Genomic DNA, 18,723 nt, shown 5'->3' on the forward strand with positions numbered 1-18,723 from the left:
GTCTCCGGGAACTGGGTTCCGAGTCTTGTTTGTGGGGTTTCAACTCGGCTGGGTTTCCATGGCGGAAAGAAAAGGAGGGAAGAGGGTAAGGTTTTCGACACTTGGGTCACAGACACAGAGAAGGGTTTTGGATTTGGATGTTAGGATTTGGATTTTGCAGAAAATGTTGACATTAGGGTTCAATTTTTTTGTATTTGTATAAAATTTTGTTATTATCCTGATTCTTAGTCCGACACTGCACCAAACGTTTCGTTAAGTTAGTCCAGCTTAGTCTAGTCTAAGTCAGTCCAGCTTAGTCCCTGAAGCTAATCCAGTCCGAGACAGTCCGGTGCAACAAACGCACCCTAAAAGGATTAAAGACTCCTACAAAATTCATATGGATTTTAAAGAATTTGAATGGATTGTGGTGGATTGTGGCGGAAGAATTTGAAATACTAGGGGTGAGGTTGGAATAGTTTTGTTATATATACTTTTTGCTCTCAAATCCCACAAAATCCACAACTTATTGAAATCCTCCAAAATCTTAATTTTTTAATACACTTATATTTGGATGGATTCTAAAATCCTTTAAAATCTTTTAATTGACTATACCTAGATTTGAATAGATTCTAAAATATTTTAGGGGTGTAGTCAAACTAAGATTTTAAAAGATTTTAAAAGTGATAGATTTTATAGGATTTAAGATGATTAAAGACTCTTACAAAATTCATATGGATTTTAAAGAATTTGAATGGATTGTGGTGGATTGTGGGGGAAGGATTTGAAATCCTAGGGGGTGAGATTAGATTCTTTTTAGTTTTGGTTATATATAGTTTTTGCTTTCAAATCCCACAAAATCCACAACTTTTTAAAATCCTTTAAAATCTTAATTTTTTTAATACACTTATATTTGGATGGATTCTAAAATCCTTTAAAATCTTTTAATTGACTACACCTATATTTGAATGGATTCTAAAATCTTTAATTGACTACACTATGAATTTAAAGTCTTAAAATCCTCTCAAATCCAAGTTTGACTACACCCCCCTTAATTGACTACACCTAGATTTGAATGGATTTTAAAATCCTTTAAAATCTTTTAATTGACTACACTAGGATTTTAAAGTTTTTTAAAATCCTCTCAAATCCAAGTTTGACTACACCCTTTGAAATTAATTTTTTCTAGGTCTTCGACGGTAAAAATTTAAGAAGATAAAGAAGTAAAAATAAATATGTGAATAGTACCACTCTTATTCAAAATCTAAAGTTTTAATTTTATCATGTAAATCAATTTAATAGATGATTAAAAGAGTTAAAAGACATAAATCGATTTAATTTTAAATCTCATGATGTAAAATGTAATTAGCACAAAATAAATAAATAAAGATACCATCCTAGTTTTTCTATATAACTGAAACCTTAATCTGAGGGTTTTGCTCAAAACAAAATCTCGGACATTTCCGTCACGTTCTCAGCAGCCAAACAGACCCACTGCAAAGATGGTGAAGAAGACGGAGAGGAAAGTGAACATCTCTGGGAATCCGAAGCACTCTCTGGACGCAAATCGTTCCGATGGCAAGGTCAAGAACAAGGACGCGCGTACCGGCGCCACCGTCCGCCGCCTCCAGATGTACAACACTAGGCCCAAACGTAACCGCAAGGGAAAGGTCTTGAGGAACAAGTTCCAGTCCAAGGAGTTGCCTAACACTCGTATCCAGCCCGATCGCGGCCTGTTTGCGGTTACTCGGGCTGCGTCTCAGCAGCAGATCGACATTTTCCGTGAGGAGCACGGTAGGACGGTTTCAAGTAACTACAATGTTATTTTGAAGGAGAAGCAATTGCCATGGTCCCTCTTGAATGACCATCAGAAGCTAACCAGATTCCATCTTTTAGAGAGAGAGACATTTTCTAATGTCTTTGGACCTAAGACAAAGAGGAAACGTCCAAAGCTCCTCGCAGCAGATTATGAATCCTTAGCTAAGAAGGCTGATGTGTTTCAGGAGAAGCATGCTGCTGACAATGTTGTAGAAGGTAGTGAAACGGATGGATTTCGGGACCTGGTTCGGCATACAATGTTTGAGAAGGGCCAAAGTAAACGTATTTGGAGTGAGCTCTACAAAGTCATAGACTCTTCTGATGTGGTTGTCCAGGTTTTGGATGCAAGGGATCCACAAGGTACAAGATGCCACCACTTAGAGAAATATTTGAAAGAGCACTGCATGCATAAACACTTAATTCTTTTGTTAAACAAGTGTGATTTGATTCCTTCATGGGTGCTTAGACGCTGGTTGAACGTACTGAAGGCTGAATTTCCAACTATTGCATTTCATGCTAGCATCAATAAATCGTTTGGCAAGGGAACTCTTCTATCGGTTTTGAGACAATTCACCCGTTTGAAAAGCGACAAGCAAGCAATTTCTGTTGGATTTGTTGGGTATCCCAATGTTGGAAAGTCATCTGTTATCAACACATTGCGAACTAAAAATGTTTGCATAGTTGCTCCTATCCCAGGGGAGACTGAAGTGTGGCAGTATATAACACTTACAAAGAGGATTTTCTTGATTGATTGCCCTGGAGTTGTCTATCAAAGCGGTGACTCTGAAACAGATATCGTACTGAAGGGCGTGGTACGTGTCACAAATTTGCAGGATGCTACAGAACACATAGGAGAAGTTTTGAAACGAGTTCAAAATATCCACCTGAAAAGAGCATATAAGATAGAGAAGTGGGAAGATGATAATGACTTCCTATGTCAGCTATGCAAATTGTCAGGCAAACTTTTGAAGGGTGGTGAACCCGACTTGATGACTGCAGCAAAGATGGTCCTCCACGACTGGCAGAGGGGTAAGATACCATTTTTTGTGCCGCCACCAAAAAGTGAATCGTCAACCGGGGAGCCTGATACCAATCACAATAAAGATGACACTGTGGAAGATAACAATCAGGAGGCTGCTTATCGAGTAATTGGAGATATTATTTCATTTCAGAAGATCTGCACTATCCCGGTGCAAAGGGATCTGTTCAGTGAAGAAGAGTTAAATGGCGATGAGGGGCCGGAACAGCTTCCAGCCACTGAAGTATCTGAGAAGTCTCCGGAGTCGGATGATGAAATATCTGAGCAGTCACTGGACTTGGAGGAAGACACAGCTGAACAGTCTGGAAATCCTAAACACATCTAAGCCTCCAACACATGTTTTTGTCACGGAAGGTGTTTTGTTAGCGTGTGCATTTTCTTTCTAGAGAACCAGATAAGTTATCTATATGGACGCAGTTTTTGTTCAAGTGTTTGCCCTATGATAGATAAGGCAGCGTTTCTTTTTATTAGACGAAGGTCACGTTTGAGTTTTTCAATAGTTCTTTATGATGTCTTCTACTATCTATTGGTATTTTAATAAAACACATTTTCACTATACAACGTTATTTCACTATACAAACGTCATAACAGGTATCATTCATTCCTTTTAGCATTATTCATCTCAAAAGTAAATGTATTGTATATTTAGTCATCCATATGAATGCTTAAAGTTGTCTTGATATTCTGTATAAAAAATTGATTAAAAGTTGCACCAAATGATTCTGGATCATATACCAAAACTTGATTTATGTGCAAAAATGTCAATGTAAAGTAAGAAAACTTAAAGTAGATTTGATTATCTTTATACATAAATTTGGAGCAAGATACTGACGAAGTTGATTCAAACACGAAGCTGAAGTGTTATTATCTCAAGTTTAGAACGGTAAGTGAGACATAGAGACCTACATGCATTCTTAGGTGGTTTACATTCATACAAATATTTTGGCGAGCCCTACCTCTATTAGGAAGATAGTACAAGTGATGGTACAACTAGATAGTAAGTATAGCACTACTCTATTAACTTTCCTTTTACGGCAACAATTTAGGCGTAGGTTAAGATGAGTAAGTACTGGTTAAGGCTTTGGGAAAAATGCCCAGCAGACTTGAAGTTTTGGTGCTAGGGTTTACACTGGAAATATTATGTAGCTGCTAGCTTGTTTCCGTGAAAAATTGCACACACAGATACGCAGTATACAGAACATAGAGAATTCATATGCATTAGAGAGAAAATACTTTATACGTTTTAAATAGTTTTTGAGTGAGTTAATGTGCATATCATGTTCCTAGAAGATTTGTTTCCTTTTTGGATCACTTTCTAGGGTTTTATCACAATTTCTTATCTTGAGATTGTACGTGGAAGATCCTGTGGGAGAAAAGTCGTGAAGTGATATTTTCATCGTGGAGGAAGACATACCGACAATGTAAGTCTTGGGATTCTTGTGTTAGGAATGTCGGTACTACAAGATAGAGAATGCTCAAAGTAAAGTAGAAAATGGACACCAAGAATTTATGTGGTTCAGCAATTTATGCCTACGTCCACAAGACAAGGATCAATCTTCACTATATGAAAAAGATGAGTACAACAAGAGTAGTCTTACCAAGCCAAAGACAAGGCTTGATGGATACAAGAAAGTATGACACACACTTTCTATCACTCTAAACTTCACTCACAATGTGTAGTGGAACACTCTCACTCTCACTCTTGGAGTGGAACTCTAGCTTTGGACTTGATCCTTTGCTACTCACACTCGGTTCTTAATTGGTTACATCACACCCATATTTATAGGTGAGGGCTTGGCATTCTACTAGTTTCTAGTTCCTTCTTCAAACCTCTAGTTTAGAAAATTCTAGACTAGCCACATAATTGTAGCTTCTAGATCTTTCCATTTGCAACCAAGGAAACTAGTACTCTCTAGCTTCTTCCATCAACTTAATAACATGCTAGAATTGTCTAGCATGCTCCAACCTCCTCTCTTGCTTACTAGAATAATCTAGAACATTGATCATGGGCTGGACCATATACCAACATCTTGGAGGGTGTCTTGTGTGCTAGGCTAAGGTTGCGTCTTGGTGCTTGCGTAAGTCCATTGGGTGAGTCTTGTAAAGTTACTTTTCTCACAGTGGATTTTTTTTGCTGGCTGTGTGGTACACGATGTTTCTCCATGCATTGGAGTTTTACCTTGCTAAATCCTTGTGTTCTATGATTTAATTTTCTGCACTTTATTATATGCATAATAAGATTGATATCCATGGTCAATCCTAGACCTGTAAACGGGTCGGGTTTATTGGGTTTGGGTCGGGTTCAACCCGACCCGTTAAGTTAATGGGTCACCCGAACCCAACCCGTTAAGTTAACGGGTCACCCGAACCTGACCCGTTAAGCTAACGGGTCACCCGTTATCACTCGTTAACAATTATTATTATTATTTTTTTTGCATAAAGTTTATTTTTTGTTATTAAGACTTTACTAAAATTACTAAAATATCCTCAACTAACGGGTGCTAACGGGTGTTAACGGGTCCTAACGGCTCTAACGGGTTGACCCAAAGTGACCCGTTATTTAACGGGTTGTTAACGGGTTCACCCGTTAGCGATCCGACCCGTTAAGCATCCACCCAAATACAAATATTAACGGGTTGCGTCGGGTCGGGTTAATGGGTTGGGTCCAAAATGCTAGGCCTAGTCAATCCTGATGTCTGATTGTTATTTGTGTTCGATCATTGTACTTTTTTCTATTTTACTATTATTATGAGGAGCGGGGAGAGTTCGAAACTTTTACAATAATTTAGGGAAGGGGGAGTTTCGAACCTAGTGTTTGGGGACTTTCAGCATTTGGGCTCGGCTTAAGGCTTGTATAACAATTGTGTTTCGAGACACCTGGTACGCATTAGTAGAAACCCAACACCTTATCCACTAGAATATTGGACATGCATCATTCGACCATTGCACTTGTTAATCACAACTTGTTTACTATTTCTGATGCATACTTGATCAATGTGATTAATAAGTAAAGTTTGTGAAAATTGGATTAAGCCTATTCACCTCTCTTGACACGCCCCGATCTCGGTGTCCGAAGGACAACGGGATGGCTACGTGTTGGATGATACCCGAGGGTGACACAAATCATTTTCTTAATGCATATGTTGAGAACATGGATTGTGTCACCCTCGGGTATCAGCCAGCACGTGGCCATCCCGTTGTCTTTCGGGCATTGGAATCACGGAGTGTCATCTCTTCTAGGCTTTATGGTACAACCTATTGTGTTTTCACACTCACAGTCAGATTTCCATTGACGATTAATCCAAGGAGGAAGCTTGACGCCAAGGGCACTCTAAGGGTTTTTCAGAATTTGTATTTATGATTTTCATAATTATGATGTTCTGTAATATGATGGCTATGAGTAATTAATTTTTTTAATAGGGATTTGATGCAGCCTTCATGATATTGATTTGCTACTTTTAATACTGTTGATGCACAAAACCGGAGGGGTCTTGGAACAACGTAAATCTGACCGTGAATCTGCAAGAAAGTAAATAACACAAGATGTATCGTGGTTCACCCTAATGTTTGGGCTACGTCCACACTGATATTGTATTTCTCTGAGAGGATTGTGAGGGAGAGAGAGAGCCTCTGTAATGAGAGTGAGGCTTTGAGAGGGGTGAAGAGGCTTAAGAAATGGCCTCTGAAAGTGAGGAGGCTCCCCCTTAATTGTGAGGAATGAGTCGTGGTAGGTCGAGAGGGAGAGAGAGTTTGTGCAAAAAGTCTAGGTTTGATATCGCGCATAAAAGAGAGAAATGGCTAAGTTTTCTGTTAGTCTTCTATAATTTTCAATGGTTACCGAAATTTTCAGATTTTTTTTTGCTTCGGTTACCAAACTTTGCAAGATTTTCAATTTGAGTTTTTCAGTTCGGGTTCAATTCTTTCAATTTTTTTTCCAGACCTAGTTCATTGGAGTAACCAATTTTGTCGACAAGGAAAATGAGTAGGCAGCATGCCATATAAGCTACCACATTACAATTTGCCTACTTTAGTTGCCAACACCATTAGAGATTTTACGGAATGAGCAATGTGGATGCAAACTTCTGCCGTCTTCTCCTTTGATGAAAATGCACCTTCAAAATAATGACACCTAAGAATAAGGCCAAAAGCCTCACGCGCCCATGATGAATGGAGCGCTTTGGCCGAAGAATCCCCGATGCCAAAGTTAGAATTCTAAAAAGAATGTGTTTAGAAGTTTGTGGGTAGCAAATGACTTAGCTTTTTAGTCGGATAATAGGGCTATTTATAGGGGAGTGGCCGGCCCTATTTGGAGGGTAGTGGTCGGCTATATATGGTGTGATTGGGTGAATAATTGCAAGATATTATATGTGAAATAATATCTTGCAATTAACATGGCAATTAATCTTAAATTAAATAGGAAATTTGGGAGTTACCTTTTGAATAAGGATTTGATGAGAAGTGATGAGAGGGATTTGAATAAATACCATTTTGATCACCTTTGACTCTTCCTTGATTGAGCCGTTATTGTCCGTTGCATGCGCGTGGGAATCTCGGTGTGCCTTGAGGGTAATTTTGTCATTTTCGCCCAAAAGTCCATGTGACACCTCCATAATTTTCTTCATTATTTTTGGCTCAACAAATGCCCCCACACCTTTTGGGTTGCTCGTACGAAAGGGCAGCAGGTGTATAGATCTTCCCTTGCTTTAGGAAACATAAGATTGTTTCCTATTTTGATGTAGATTCCCACTTTGACTTGGAATTAGATTCTCCTAGGAACGAGAAGTAAATCGCCATCAAAGCCTATTTAAGCCTACCTTAAGTAGGGGATTAAATCAACTTCAGAGGGCAATTATTTATCCCTACAAGAAAGAGAGAAAGCTAGAGGATATTTGTTCCCCATCCCATATCATTCTTCTTTGCTTGCTAATAAGAGCATATTTATGCGACTTAGTTAGCTTGTTTTCTTGAATTTATGTTGTTAGTTCTTAGTTTAGTTAGCTTGTTTTCTTGCATTTATGTTGTTAGTTCTTAGTTATTTTAGTATTTTAAGCTATTTTCGTGTGTTTGTAGGTCCAAAGGGCTAAGGAGGCAAGAAAGTGCATTTTAGAGCATTTTGGAGAAGTTTTGGGCATGAAATGGATAGCATAGGCTTGGAGCAAAGGGTATGGACGAAATTGAAGACCTAAAGATGCTAGGATTCCTAATTGAAGAAGGATTCCTAGTTGAAGAAGGATTCCTAGAAGAATGAGGATTCCTAGAAGAATAAGGATTCCTACTCAAAGAAGGAATGTTTGCCAATGTTTCCTACTTTGGTTTTAAACTTTCCTAATCCTAAACATTCCCTAAGTTCCAACAACAAAGAAGGCTCCAAGTTACATTAGGATACTCAACAAAGACTCTTAGATACCCTTGAGTCCTTGCCGCACAAAACACCACCTTTCTTTCCTATTTTCTGCACCAAAACCACATTCCTCTTTTACAACTCTTGCCTCATAAGGGGACTCTCCCCTTTCCTATTTTATGTCTTAAAAACACATTCCCTTTCTTTCCTAAACCCAGCCACACCTTCTTCCCTTTTCTCTCTTAAATTCTAACAATTAAATGCCTTTCCCTTTTCTTGCCGCATATCCCTTTCCTTTTCTCTTTAATTTCTGCCTTTTAATTCTTGTAGGACAAATTAGCTAAGTTATAAACCTTTCCTATTATTTTTTAAGTACCCTAGCCCTATAAATAACATATTGCCGCACCCTTTAGGGCTCTCTTCTTTTCTCCTCAGCCATTCCATCCACCTATCTACCTATCCATCCTACACCATTCTTACCATCCAACACACATCCATAGATCAACCTAAGTCTCTGCCGCACCTCTTACACAGCCTTAAGCCATTCTTCCATACAAATAACCATCCAAACATCACCTATCCCTTGTGCCACAGTAAAGGAGAAGGAATGAGACTCTTGGACGTGCTTGCTATTCAAGTTGGATCACTGGAACGTTTCTTAGGTGTTTTCAACCTTTTGTTTTCAATGTTTATGTTTAATAATATTTGTTCTGTGAACATGAGTGGCTAAACCCGTTTTTGCTAGAGGGTATTCAAAGCCATGAACATATTTGCAATATGAATTGATTACTTTCAGTTGTGATTTCATAAACCTTGAATGCAATTTACTTAACGGTTTGATTGATAACTTAGTCTTGTATGTTGATTGAGGGTCGACACTTAGTTTGCATGCATGAATTTGATGCTAGAATATAAGGGAGTTTCACCTAATCACTATGAACTTATATTCATGAGTAGTGGAGGTTGCTGGTCACGATCGTGTTAAGTAAATTCTTGGCATAAGTATCATGCAATTCATAGTTACAAGTGCCTTGTCAATGCTTATGATTTTCGTAGAACTTAATGATCTTTGCTTGTATCTCTATTATGCAATTCATGTAGGGAACTTGTGAGGAATAATTTGGTTGTCGACGTTAAGTCCAATTCAATGAAACTAGGAAAATCTGAAGGTTAATTAGTGCAATTCACGGTTAATCTGGGGCATTGAGGTTTATGGTTTATCGAAAGAACAACTGAACATTAATTTGTATGGAAGTATATCATGTGTGGAAAAGGAACTCTAGCTAACCAATCATCCATATTTTTCCCCAATTTCATGCAGATTTCTCTAAGTCTTTAATTTACTTGTTTTACTTTCAAGTTCGTCAAAACCAATTCCCCCTTTACTTTGTTGAGTCATATTAGTTATAAACTATTTTAGTTTGTGTTTTTAAGTGTTTTAAGTCAAGTTAAAACCAATTTTCGTCCAAATTCACTCTTAGTGTCTGTTTTGAGTCAATTGGCTTGTTTTGTGCTGTTTTGAGTTATTTGAGTTGTTTTAGTGTATTAGAGTCTAGTTTTGCATTCTTTGAGTCTAGTTTAGTGTTTCAAACTTAGTTTTACGTTTTCTAGTTAGTTTCAAGTGTTTTAGCAATCCCTCCTAATCCCCGGTCTAGAACGATCCCTACTTATACATATACTACAATTGTCAAAAGAGGGTTTAATTTGTGTGCTTATATATTTTGCATCACTTGCCCGTGCAAAGAACCATTTTCTGTTGATTTCTTTGTCTTTTCCACGTCGCACCGAGGTAAGAAAATTTTAATTTTCCTTGTCTTCTTCTTGGACGTGCTGCCACAGGGCAGTCGTCGGGGTGGTGCAACAAATCAGCTGACAGAGACTAGGAGTCGGCTTAGCATGGACCGCGAAGATGGTGTGGCATGGACCACGATTGGGGCTGCAACTTGAGGCACTTAAGGCATAGTGCTTGACAAGCCGCATGGCTCAAGCCCTATGGGCTCTTGACGCGGGCTAGGTTGGCGATTGAGAAAAATGATGAGGTCACGAGCCTCATAGGCTGCTAGAATACTGGGCATGCAAGCCTCCTGCCTGCTGGTGCGAGAGAGAATAATAAGGGAAAAGCTAGCATGGGCTAAGCTCCCCTGCTGTTTAATTGAGTCAAGAAAGATAAATCGCAAGGCTTGGCTTGTGGGCAGTCGAAGTTGATCTTTAGGCTGCTCTATGCTTGCTGAGTTGCTATCTAATTTGTTGATTGTCCTCCTCTTTCTATGTAGATTCAAAATTTGGCTCAACTCTCAAGATTTCTCTAAATATGAAGAAGGTGCACATTGTTTTAGGTATCCCTGTTGAGTACCGTGAATAGTGTTGGTTGCTTAGTCCTTTTTACCAGGAGAAATATGGGATGCCCCCGAAAGAGAAGATAAAGCAGATCAAAGCAAATGTATTGGCTTGTTTGATCGCTCTCGTGGAGCCTACTGTGAATAAAGGTGAAAAGAAGATATCTTCCCTGCTTGTTCAAAAGATGTCGGTTGAGAAAAAGCCAAAGACTTCCTCCGTTGTTTGTGAGGGTTCTCCTACTGTCGAGATGCTTGTATCGAGACGTTCGTTGGAAGCTAGGTTTGGTTCACTTTTGGAGATGCTTGCTACTATGAAGAGCGATACAGTGGACTTTGTTGCTAAAGTGGTGCTAAGGCTTACTCCTCTTGTTGTTAAGACTAATTTGCCTACTAAGAAAGATGAGACTGTTCACATAGGCGCGAGAAATCCACCAAGCCTGTTTCTAGAGAGTCTGTTGAGATCTGTGCGCCTTTAAAGCCTGATCTGCTTGAAGACATTGACGCGTGTGCCAAACTTGTTGATGACTTTATAGGGGTTGTTTGCCCAAGTTCATTTGCGAAGCATACGACCCAGTATAGGAGGACTTTGCTAGCCATGATGCAGAAAATGACGATTCGAGTTGCCAAGTCTATGCTCCTTGACCGAGGGGATACTAAGGTTGCCAAATAGATGGCAATAAATATGGCAACTGAAGCTTATTCTTCTGCCAAGAAGATTAAAAGGTTGGAGTCTGAGTTTTTCACTTTGAAGGGGTCCAATATCTCTGCCCCCATTTCTCTGCAGCTTGAGATCGCTTGCGAGGAGATTGTTAACTTGAAGACTAGGCTTGATGCGATCTAAGTTAATTATGAAAATGCAGAGAAGGAGATTAGTTGTTACATACCTCAGATTCAAGATCTTGAGCATACCGTTTCTGAGATTCGTTCTGCTGCTTACGTAAAGGATGAAGAGTTGATTGCTGCTTATAACCAAGTGATTCACTTTAAGAAGATCGTCGACAGGCTTGAACCCCAAGTGTTGGAACTCCAAGGCACGCTGAAGATCAACGAAAATCTGATAAAGGAAGTGGATGAGCTGTAGCGCATCCTTTTGGTTTACTCAAAGAGAACGAGTAGCTGAAGGGCGAAAAAGCTAGACTCGAGGCTTCGCTTGTTCAGAGTCAGGCCGATTTCTACAAGCTGGGTTATGTAGATTATCTCTTTGGTAGGCCATCTAACTTTGACTTTGTTGGGAAAAAATTTGAGACCTTCTCTATTTCTCCAAAAGACTTGTTTACCTTTAATTTTGAGGCTTCCATTAGTGTAGTAGTCGGAGAAGTTGGTGCCCAAGTTGAGGTAGCCGGGGGTGAAGCGTAGGATGATGCCGATGCTGAGAATGTCGCGGCTGTTGAAGGTGTGGCGACCTAGTAGTCATGGGATGTCTAAGCTGTTGAAGAGTAGTATTCTAGGTAGCCTTTAGGATTTTGTTTGTTTTCCTTGTTGCTTTTTGCTTTGCTTGAACTCCTTCAGCCAATGCTATTTGTTTATCAATTTCGCTAAATTTTTTAATAAACTTGCTTCCTTCGCTTTTCTTTATCTTCGCTTATTTTATTTACACCTAACATTTGACTCTTAGGCCAGCAACATGCATGGGTTTTGGTGTAGAACTTTTGCAAAGTTGTTAGCCATAGGGTTAGCAGCCAAACGCTTTACTTATAGAAGCAGACGAGCCTGCGTGATCACTCAACTATTAACTTTGGCTTTCTTCAATCTTTTGAGCTGTGTGGCCTGCTTCACAACATACTAAAAATTTTGCGGGCATGAAATTGGCTAACCTTTCGTATCAAAAGTACACGGTTGTATGGAATTTCGTAGGCAAAGGTCCAAGAGAACTCTTTACTCTTTATGTAACCAATTTTGTGGGTTGCGTAGCAAGTATCACAACACTTTAGGAATTAGTGTAGATCTGAACGATCATTCTGCGCATGGCAGAGATGAAGCTTATCGACTGCGTAGCATGTCGGTAATGGATAGAGTTTCATATATGCACGCTAATTGTTTAACCTTTCATAAAAAATATGCGGTTGTATAAGTTTAGGGTGACTTACTGCTCGGATGACAAGTCGTATGCAATCTTCTGGAAACAGTAGGCTACCTTAGTGCACTCGGTAGCAGCTTTAGGGTTCTAGGGCAACTATCTATAGAGCGTATTACGTAATGTGGCTCATCCGTCTCTGAGGCTCGGTTCCTAACGGATTAAGCCAAGAGACCAAAAATCATTCAGTTAGCTAAGCCTTGAAAAATACCATTATGGCTACTTCTAGGAATCATGGTGCAAGCCATCGTGCATCTAGTTACACCAGAGCAGCCCGACTCATCTACGTTTAGATATTCTGAGTGTATAGTTTATACTCTCGCATCAGAGAGCAAGCCCATGTGGGTGTTGGGGAGTTGGTTTACCCTCTCGCACTGGAGAGCATGATTGGTCCCCAAATGGGTGCAATTCCTGCAATAAGTCCCTAAGAAGGGCGCGATATTTTTTTGGAGTGTAAGAGTGATTAATTGTCGTAAGCATACAACTAAGACAAGTTGTAAATTACTTATGAATTCCTCATTGAAAAATGAGTGAAACGAATGAAAACTTAGCTGTAAAGTAGGAACTGCATAACAACTAGATAGTCATCGGCTTGTAAGGTGGTACCCGTTGAGCTACATGAGTCTTCGGGGTTTAATATAGTGGGAGGTCATGCATGGTACTTCCTCAGATTGTAGGCGTTCCACTGTTTTTCGATCTCTTTGTTGTTCATGGTGGTGAAGTGCAACTACCCTTGCCGCCTACTCTGCTGATATTGTACAAACCTTTCCAGATGTGATCTATCTTTTTGGAGCTTTCTCTGCGGGCAGTAATGAAGGCTTTTCTTAAGACTAGATCTCTGGGCTGGAACTGCTAGATCTTGGCCTTTTTGTTGTAGCTGGAGAAGACTACTGATAGGTTGCGATGCGGGTGATGACCTTCTCGCGTTCTTTCTCTGCTAGATCTAAGTTTGTGGCTATCTTATTTATGTTATGCTCGATGCTTGGCAGTGAAGTGCTGATACTTGGCACAATGACATTGGGAGGAATGATTGCTTCTAAAATAAATGCCAAGGAGAAGGGAGTCTCACCAATTATTCATCGTTTGGTAGTGCAATACACCCATAGACATCCGGGAAGTTCGTTTGGCCATTTTCCCTTCTTATCGAAGATGGATTTCTTAAAGCAGTCGAGAATCGACTTGTTGGATGCTTCAGCCTGCCCATTGCCTTGGGGATACCTTGGCATTGACATGTGTTGCTTGATGGCATATTTTTTAAAGAACTTCGCCAAATCTTTACCTACAAATTACGAGCTGTTGTCTATGATGATGGATTGAGGGATACCAATTCGGCAGATGATGTTCTTCCATATAAAGTGTTCTATGTCATTTTGAGTTGTGGTTGTCATGGGCTTTACTTCCACCCATTTGGTGGAGTAGTCAGTTACCACGATCATCATGCATTTACCCCCAGTAGCGGGCGGTATTGGCCCTACCAGGTTGATTGCCCACTACATGAACGGTTAATGACTCATATGTGGATGTAGTTCGATGGCAGGCATTGTTGGTACCGGCTTGTAGCATTGGCAGTGGTCGTACTTTTGTATTAACTCCTTAGCGTTTTGATGCATAGTAAGCCAGTAGTAGCCTACATTAAGAGCCTTTTGTGTTAAAGATCGACATTCAGAGTGATTTCCACAAACGACTTCATGGATTGAACTTAGAACCCTCAGGTCGTTGGGAGACATTAGACAACGAAGATATGGTTTAGTGTAAGATCTTCGAACGAGAATGTCATTCCAATGTAGTAGCGTGCTGCCTTCGTTTAGAGTTTTTTAGACTCCAATCTTTTTATGGGGAGTGTACCATTGATTAGGTAGTCTATAATAAAATCTAGCCAGTTTGAAGTTGTACTAACCTGTGACACCTCAGCTACTGGCTCCGCCTCTATACTTGGTTTGTCGAGATAATCCACCGAAATAGAGTGTTTGAGTTGATGGTCGAAGGTGAAGCCTAGGCCGGCTAGCACGTCCGTGTGGGCGTTGTCTGCCCGCAGAACTTAAGTGAGGGTGTAAGTCTGAAACACCTCAAGTTGCTTTTGTACCTTCTCTAGGTATTACTCCATCTTCAGAAGTTTTGCCTTGTACTCTCCAGTAATCTAGCTAGTGATTAGCTGTGAATCAAAATGAATTACAAGCTTTTTCACCTTTAAGTCTTTAGCCATTCGGAGGCCTACTAATAGGGTTCCGTACTCTACTTTGTTGTTGGATGCTTTGAAGCCTAGAGTGACAGCTTGCTCAAGCATTGAACCGTTTTGGGTGATAAGGACCACGCATGCTCCCAAGCCCTTGTAGTTGGATGCGCCGTAGACGTGCAAATGATAAAAGTCTCCATCAGGTGAGGCAAGCGTGGCTAGGGAGTGCTTGGTTACTTCCGGGGCATTGTTGGATCACTCTGTTACGTCACCTAAGCTAGGCATAAATTCTGCTATGAAGTATCTAGTCAAGTTCTAATGCCCATTTCATTACTTTTTCAGGTCTTGGAAAGCTCTTTCGCACTCATCATCTCATTTGTCTCGTTATGCTCTCTTAATTGCTTTAAAAAAAGGCTTGCATCGATTGGTAAACTGCAAGAGGAAACGGTTGAGTGCAGCTGCTCATCCGGTCAAGCTTTAGATCTCCGGGTTACTAGGTACCCTAAGAATCTGCCTGAAGATACTCCGAATGTGCATTTGGCGGGATTGAGCTTTATCTTGTACTTTATAAGGATGTCGAAAGTTTTCGCCAAGATGCCGATGTGGTCTGATTGCTGCTTGCCCTTCACCATGATGTCGTCAACGTAGACCTTCATGGTTACTCTAATTTGTTTCCTGAACATCATGTTTACCAGTTGTTGGTAAGTTGTTCCCGTGTTCTTGAGGCCAAAAGGCATGACTTTGTAGTAGTATGTGCCTCACTCGATCACGAACGTGATTTTCTCTTTGTCGGGCTCGTGCATGGCTATTTGGTTGTGGCCAGAGTATGCGTCCAAGAAACTGAGCAGCTGGTTCCCGAAAGTTGAATCTACTAGTAGATCGATTCGAGAAACTGGATAAGGATCATTTGGGCATGCTTTGTTGAGATTGGTGTAGTCCATGCAAACCTTCCACTTGCCAATCTTTTTCTTCATTACTAGCACAACGTTGGCTAGCCATACTGAGTGTGCTACCTTTTCTATGAATCCGACCTTCAGTGGCTTGTTGATTTCTGCTTCAATGATCACTACTCATTTGGGTGCAAAATGTCTTCTCTTTTGGATAGTCGATTTGGCAGTGGGGTCGACGTGCAACTAGAGGCAAGCTATCTTGGGGTTGATGCCGGGCATGTCGGAAGGTGACCATGCAAAGATGTCACGATTTTCCCTAAGGGAAGACATGAGTTCTTCATTTTCCTTCGGGCTCGAACGTGAGCCAATTCTAGTAGTCTTTTCTAGCTACTAGGGATCAAGAATGATGTGCTCAACGTCTTCTTCAGGTTTCCATCCCGTTTCGTCTGCTAGCGCGTTGATTTGGACACTATCTTCTTGATTCGTTTGTTGTGATTGTTATTTGGTAGCTTCATTGTCCTTTTGGACCTCGGCAGCCTCTACAGGTGTAAAAGTCTTATTTTTTTACTCATTCAGTACTTACACAATGCATTATCGAGATGTGGCCTGGTCAAACTTAATTTCTCCGACTCCTTATCCCTGGATACGGAATAATATTTTTTTATACTTGATAAAGGTTACGACATCTAGCTTTATCAGCCAAGGTCACCCTAGAATCCCATTGTAGGGAGACTAGTCGCTTACTATCATGAACATCTGTTTTGAGACAAATGGCGGTGTTCTCACGTCATGTGTAATGTTGCCAATGGCAGTCGAGGTGTGTCCGTTGAATCCGGTAAGTACCTCCGCTCGGTGTATGTGCTTTCCAGGCCTATCTTCTAAATTACTAAGAGCTACAGTAGGTTAACCGCACTTCCGTTGTTAACCATCATTTTGTCGCCTATAGTGTGGGCTAGTTGGACAGATACCACTAGTGCATCGTCGTGTGGGAAGTCAACACCTTCGACATCTTGCTCAATAAAGCCAACGATGGGTCTAGGTTTAGGGTTAACTGCCTGGACCTGAGAGACTAATAGAGCCTATTGGATCTTCCTCTTCTTGGAGTTGTTGGTGGCCTCCAAGTGCTCGGATTCGACGAAAATGCCATTGATCCAGATTGTCTTGGTCGACGGCTCTTCGTTGGCATCTGTGTTTCTTCTAGGATACGCAACTGGCTTGTCTAGGTACCTATCGACCTTGCCTTCTTTCACCAGTTTTTCTAGATAGTTCCTCCAAGTGCAGCAATTGTCAGTTATGTGACCAGGACCTCGATGGAATGCGCAGTATTTGGTGTGGTCCAACTTCGAGGTATCTTCCTTTGATTTCTTCAATAGCTTGAACCATGGTTCATTCTTGATGTCACGGAGGTTTTGGTGGATCGGGATCGAGAACTTAGAGTAGTTCTTGGGTGTCAGGCCTCCTTTAGTTAGGGATCAGTCCATGCGCGTAGCCTCTTGCCTGCTTTTGTTGTTGTACTGCTTCTCGTCCTCCTTCTTTTGAACTACTGTCGATTATTTTCAAGGTTGCTCGGGTGCCTTTTTTACTCGCCAAGTCTCGACCCAAAGTGCATGCTTATCTGCCAGAGCAAATGAGTCTGCCAGAGTTAGGTCTTCTTTTATGATCAATTCTCCAAACAGCGAGTGGTCTGTTGTGAGTCATTTTTGGAAGGCTGCACTAGTTATCGAGTCGTTGCATCCGACTATCTTTGCCTTCTCTATTTTGAACCTCTTCATATAGTCACGGAGTGACTCCTTTGGGTTCTTCTTGATGTTGAACAAGTGGTTAGACTTCTTCTTGATCGAGCAATATGATGAATATGCTTTGGTGAAATTACGGATGGATTGTGGCAGCAGGGTGTGGAACCAATCTACGCTTCGTCTTATAGAGTGATGGCAAATATCTTGCACATAAGAGTGTCGTTGTTTCGATATAGGATCATTGCGCTTTGATAGTGCTTTAAGTGTTTCTCCAAGTCTCCATCTCATTTGAAGAATGTGAAATGTGGCATGTTGAACTTGCATGGAGGCTCTGCCTGCTCGATCTCGTTCGTAAAATGTGACATACTTATGCTGGTCATGTCCCGTCGTAGTGCCTCGTCAGTGACCTCGTTGCATTGGAAATTACACAGTCATTCTGTCAGAAGCCTCTCTACTTTTTCTTGAATTTACCTTTGTTGGGGTAGCAAAGCTTTCGGCTGCCCCTGATTGTGACTGGCTGGTTTAGGCTGCTTTTCCATGTGTTTGGCTCGTCTATGCCTCTACTGCAGTGCATGTGGTATGTTCTTAGCAGGCAAGCGAGTTTCTTGCAGGCTGCCGGTTGAACTTGAGTTGGATTGAGTGACTGCTTCTCTCTGTCCATCGTGTTGCCTACTCCGATGTGAGGTAGAAGATGCTTCTCGTGGGCCTAGTCATGAATGAACACTTCGCCTGGAAGGTTGCTCATGTTGATTATCGGAGTATGGCCTCAACCGTGAGTGTATGCTCGTCTGTGGGCTTAACTGAAAGTGCACGCTTCTCCACGTGCTAAGATGAGAGTATACATTATCTTAGGGGCCTAGTTGGGAGTGTACACCGCCCAAATGCTTAGTTCGTGGTTGGTCAAGAGGCTGTTTTCTGTGATGCTGCTAAAGAGGTTCGTCGACTGCCCTTGTCCTACTTCGGGACACCTCGTCTGAGGCATGCTACAAGAGCTGATTCACTAAGATCGCCTGTTGCGCGAGGGAGCTTATCAACTCTATGACTTGTCGAGACAAGTGTTGTTTGCCTTTTGGGTTGGGAATGCTTGGACAGTATGCATCTCTTTGAGTAGGGTAAGTGTAATGGACTCCAGACGTGAGATTTGAGTTGAGATATGTCAAATTTGTAGGGAAATAAGGTGAAAATACCTATGTTCAATCATCAATCTATAAATCTGAAGTCGGGACGGTTGAACCGATCTTAGACTAGTTTGGTCTGCTAGAAGGGCCACGAGAATGTGCTAGACCTAGGTCGAGTCACCGGCATGGGTTAGACTGTGGGCGTGGGCTGGGCTGCTAGAG

At 41.0% G+C, this 18,723-nt stretch overlaps 1 protein-coding gene across 1 annotated transcript; it reads left to right on the forward strand.

Annotated features, from left to right (window-relative positions):
- Positions 1-1,386: 1,386 nt before the first annotated feature.
- LOC126585703 (nuclear/nucleolar GTPase 2-like) lies at positions 1,387-3,394 on the forward strand. The gene has a single exon (XM_050250189.1). The coding sequence runs from the start codon at positions 1,479-1,481 to the stop codon at positions 3,156-3,158; it is 1,680 nt and encodes a 559-aa protein (XP_050106146.1). The 5' UTR covers positions 1,387-1,478; the 3' UTR covers positions 3,159-3,394.
- The last annotated feature ends 15,329 nt before the right edge of the window (positions 3,395-18,723 follow it).

This window comes from Malus sylvestris, chromosome 10, assembly GCF_916048215.2.
Source record: "Malus sylvestris chromosome 10, drMalSylv7.2, whole genome shotgun sequence".
NCBI classification, from domain to species: domain Eukaryota; kingdom Viridiplantae; phylum Streptophyta; class Magnoliopsida; order Rosales; family Rosaceae; genus Malus; species Malus sylvestris.

Coding starts and splice junctions, on each gene's coding strand:
- LOC126585703 (XM_050250189.1), top strand. CDS start 1,479: ATGGTGAAGAAGACGGAGAGGAAAGTGAACATCTCTGGGAATCCGAAG.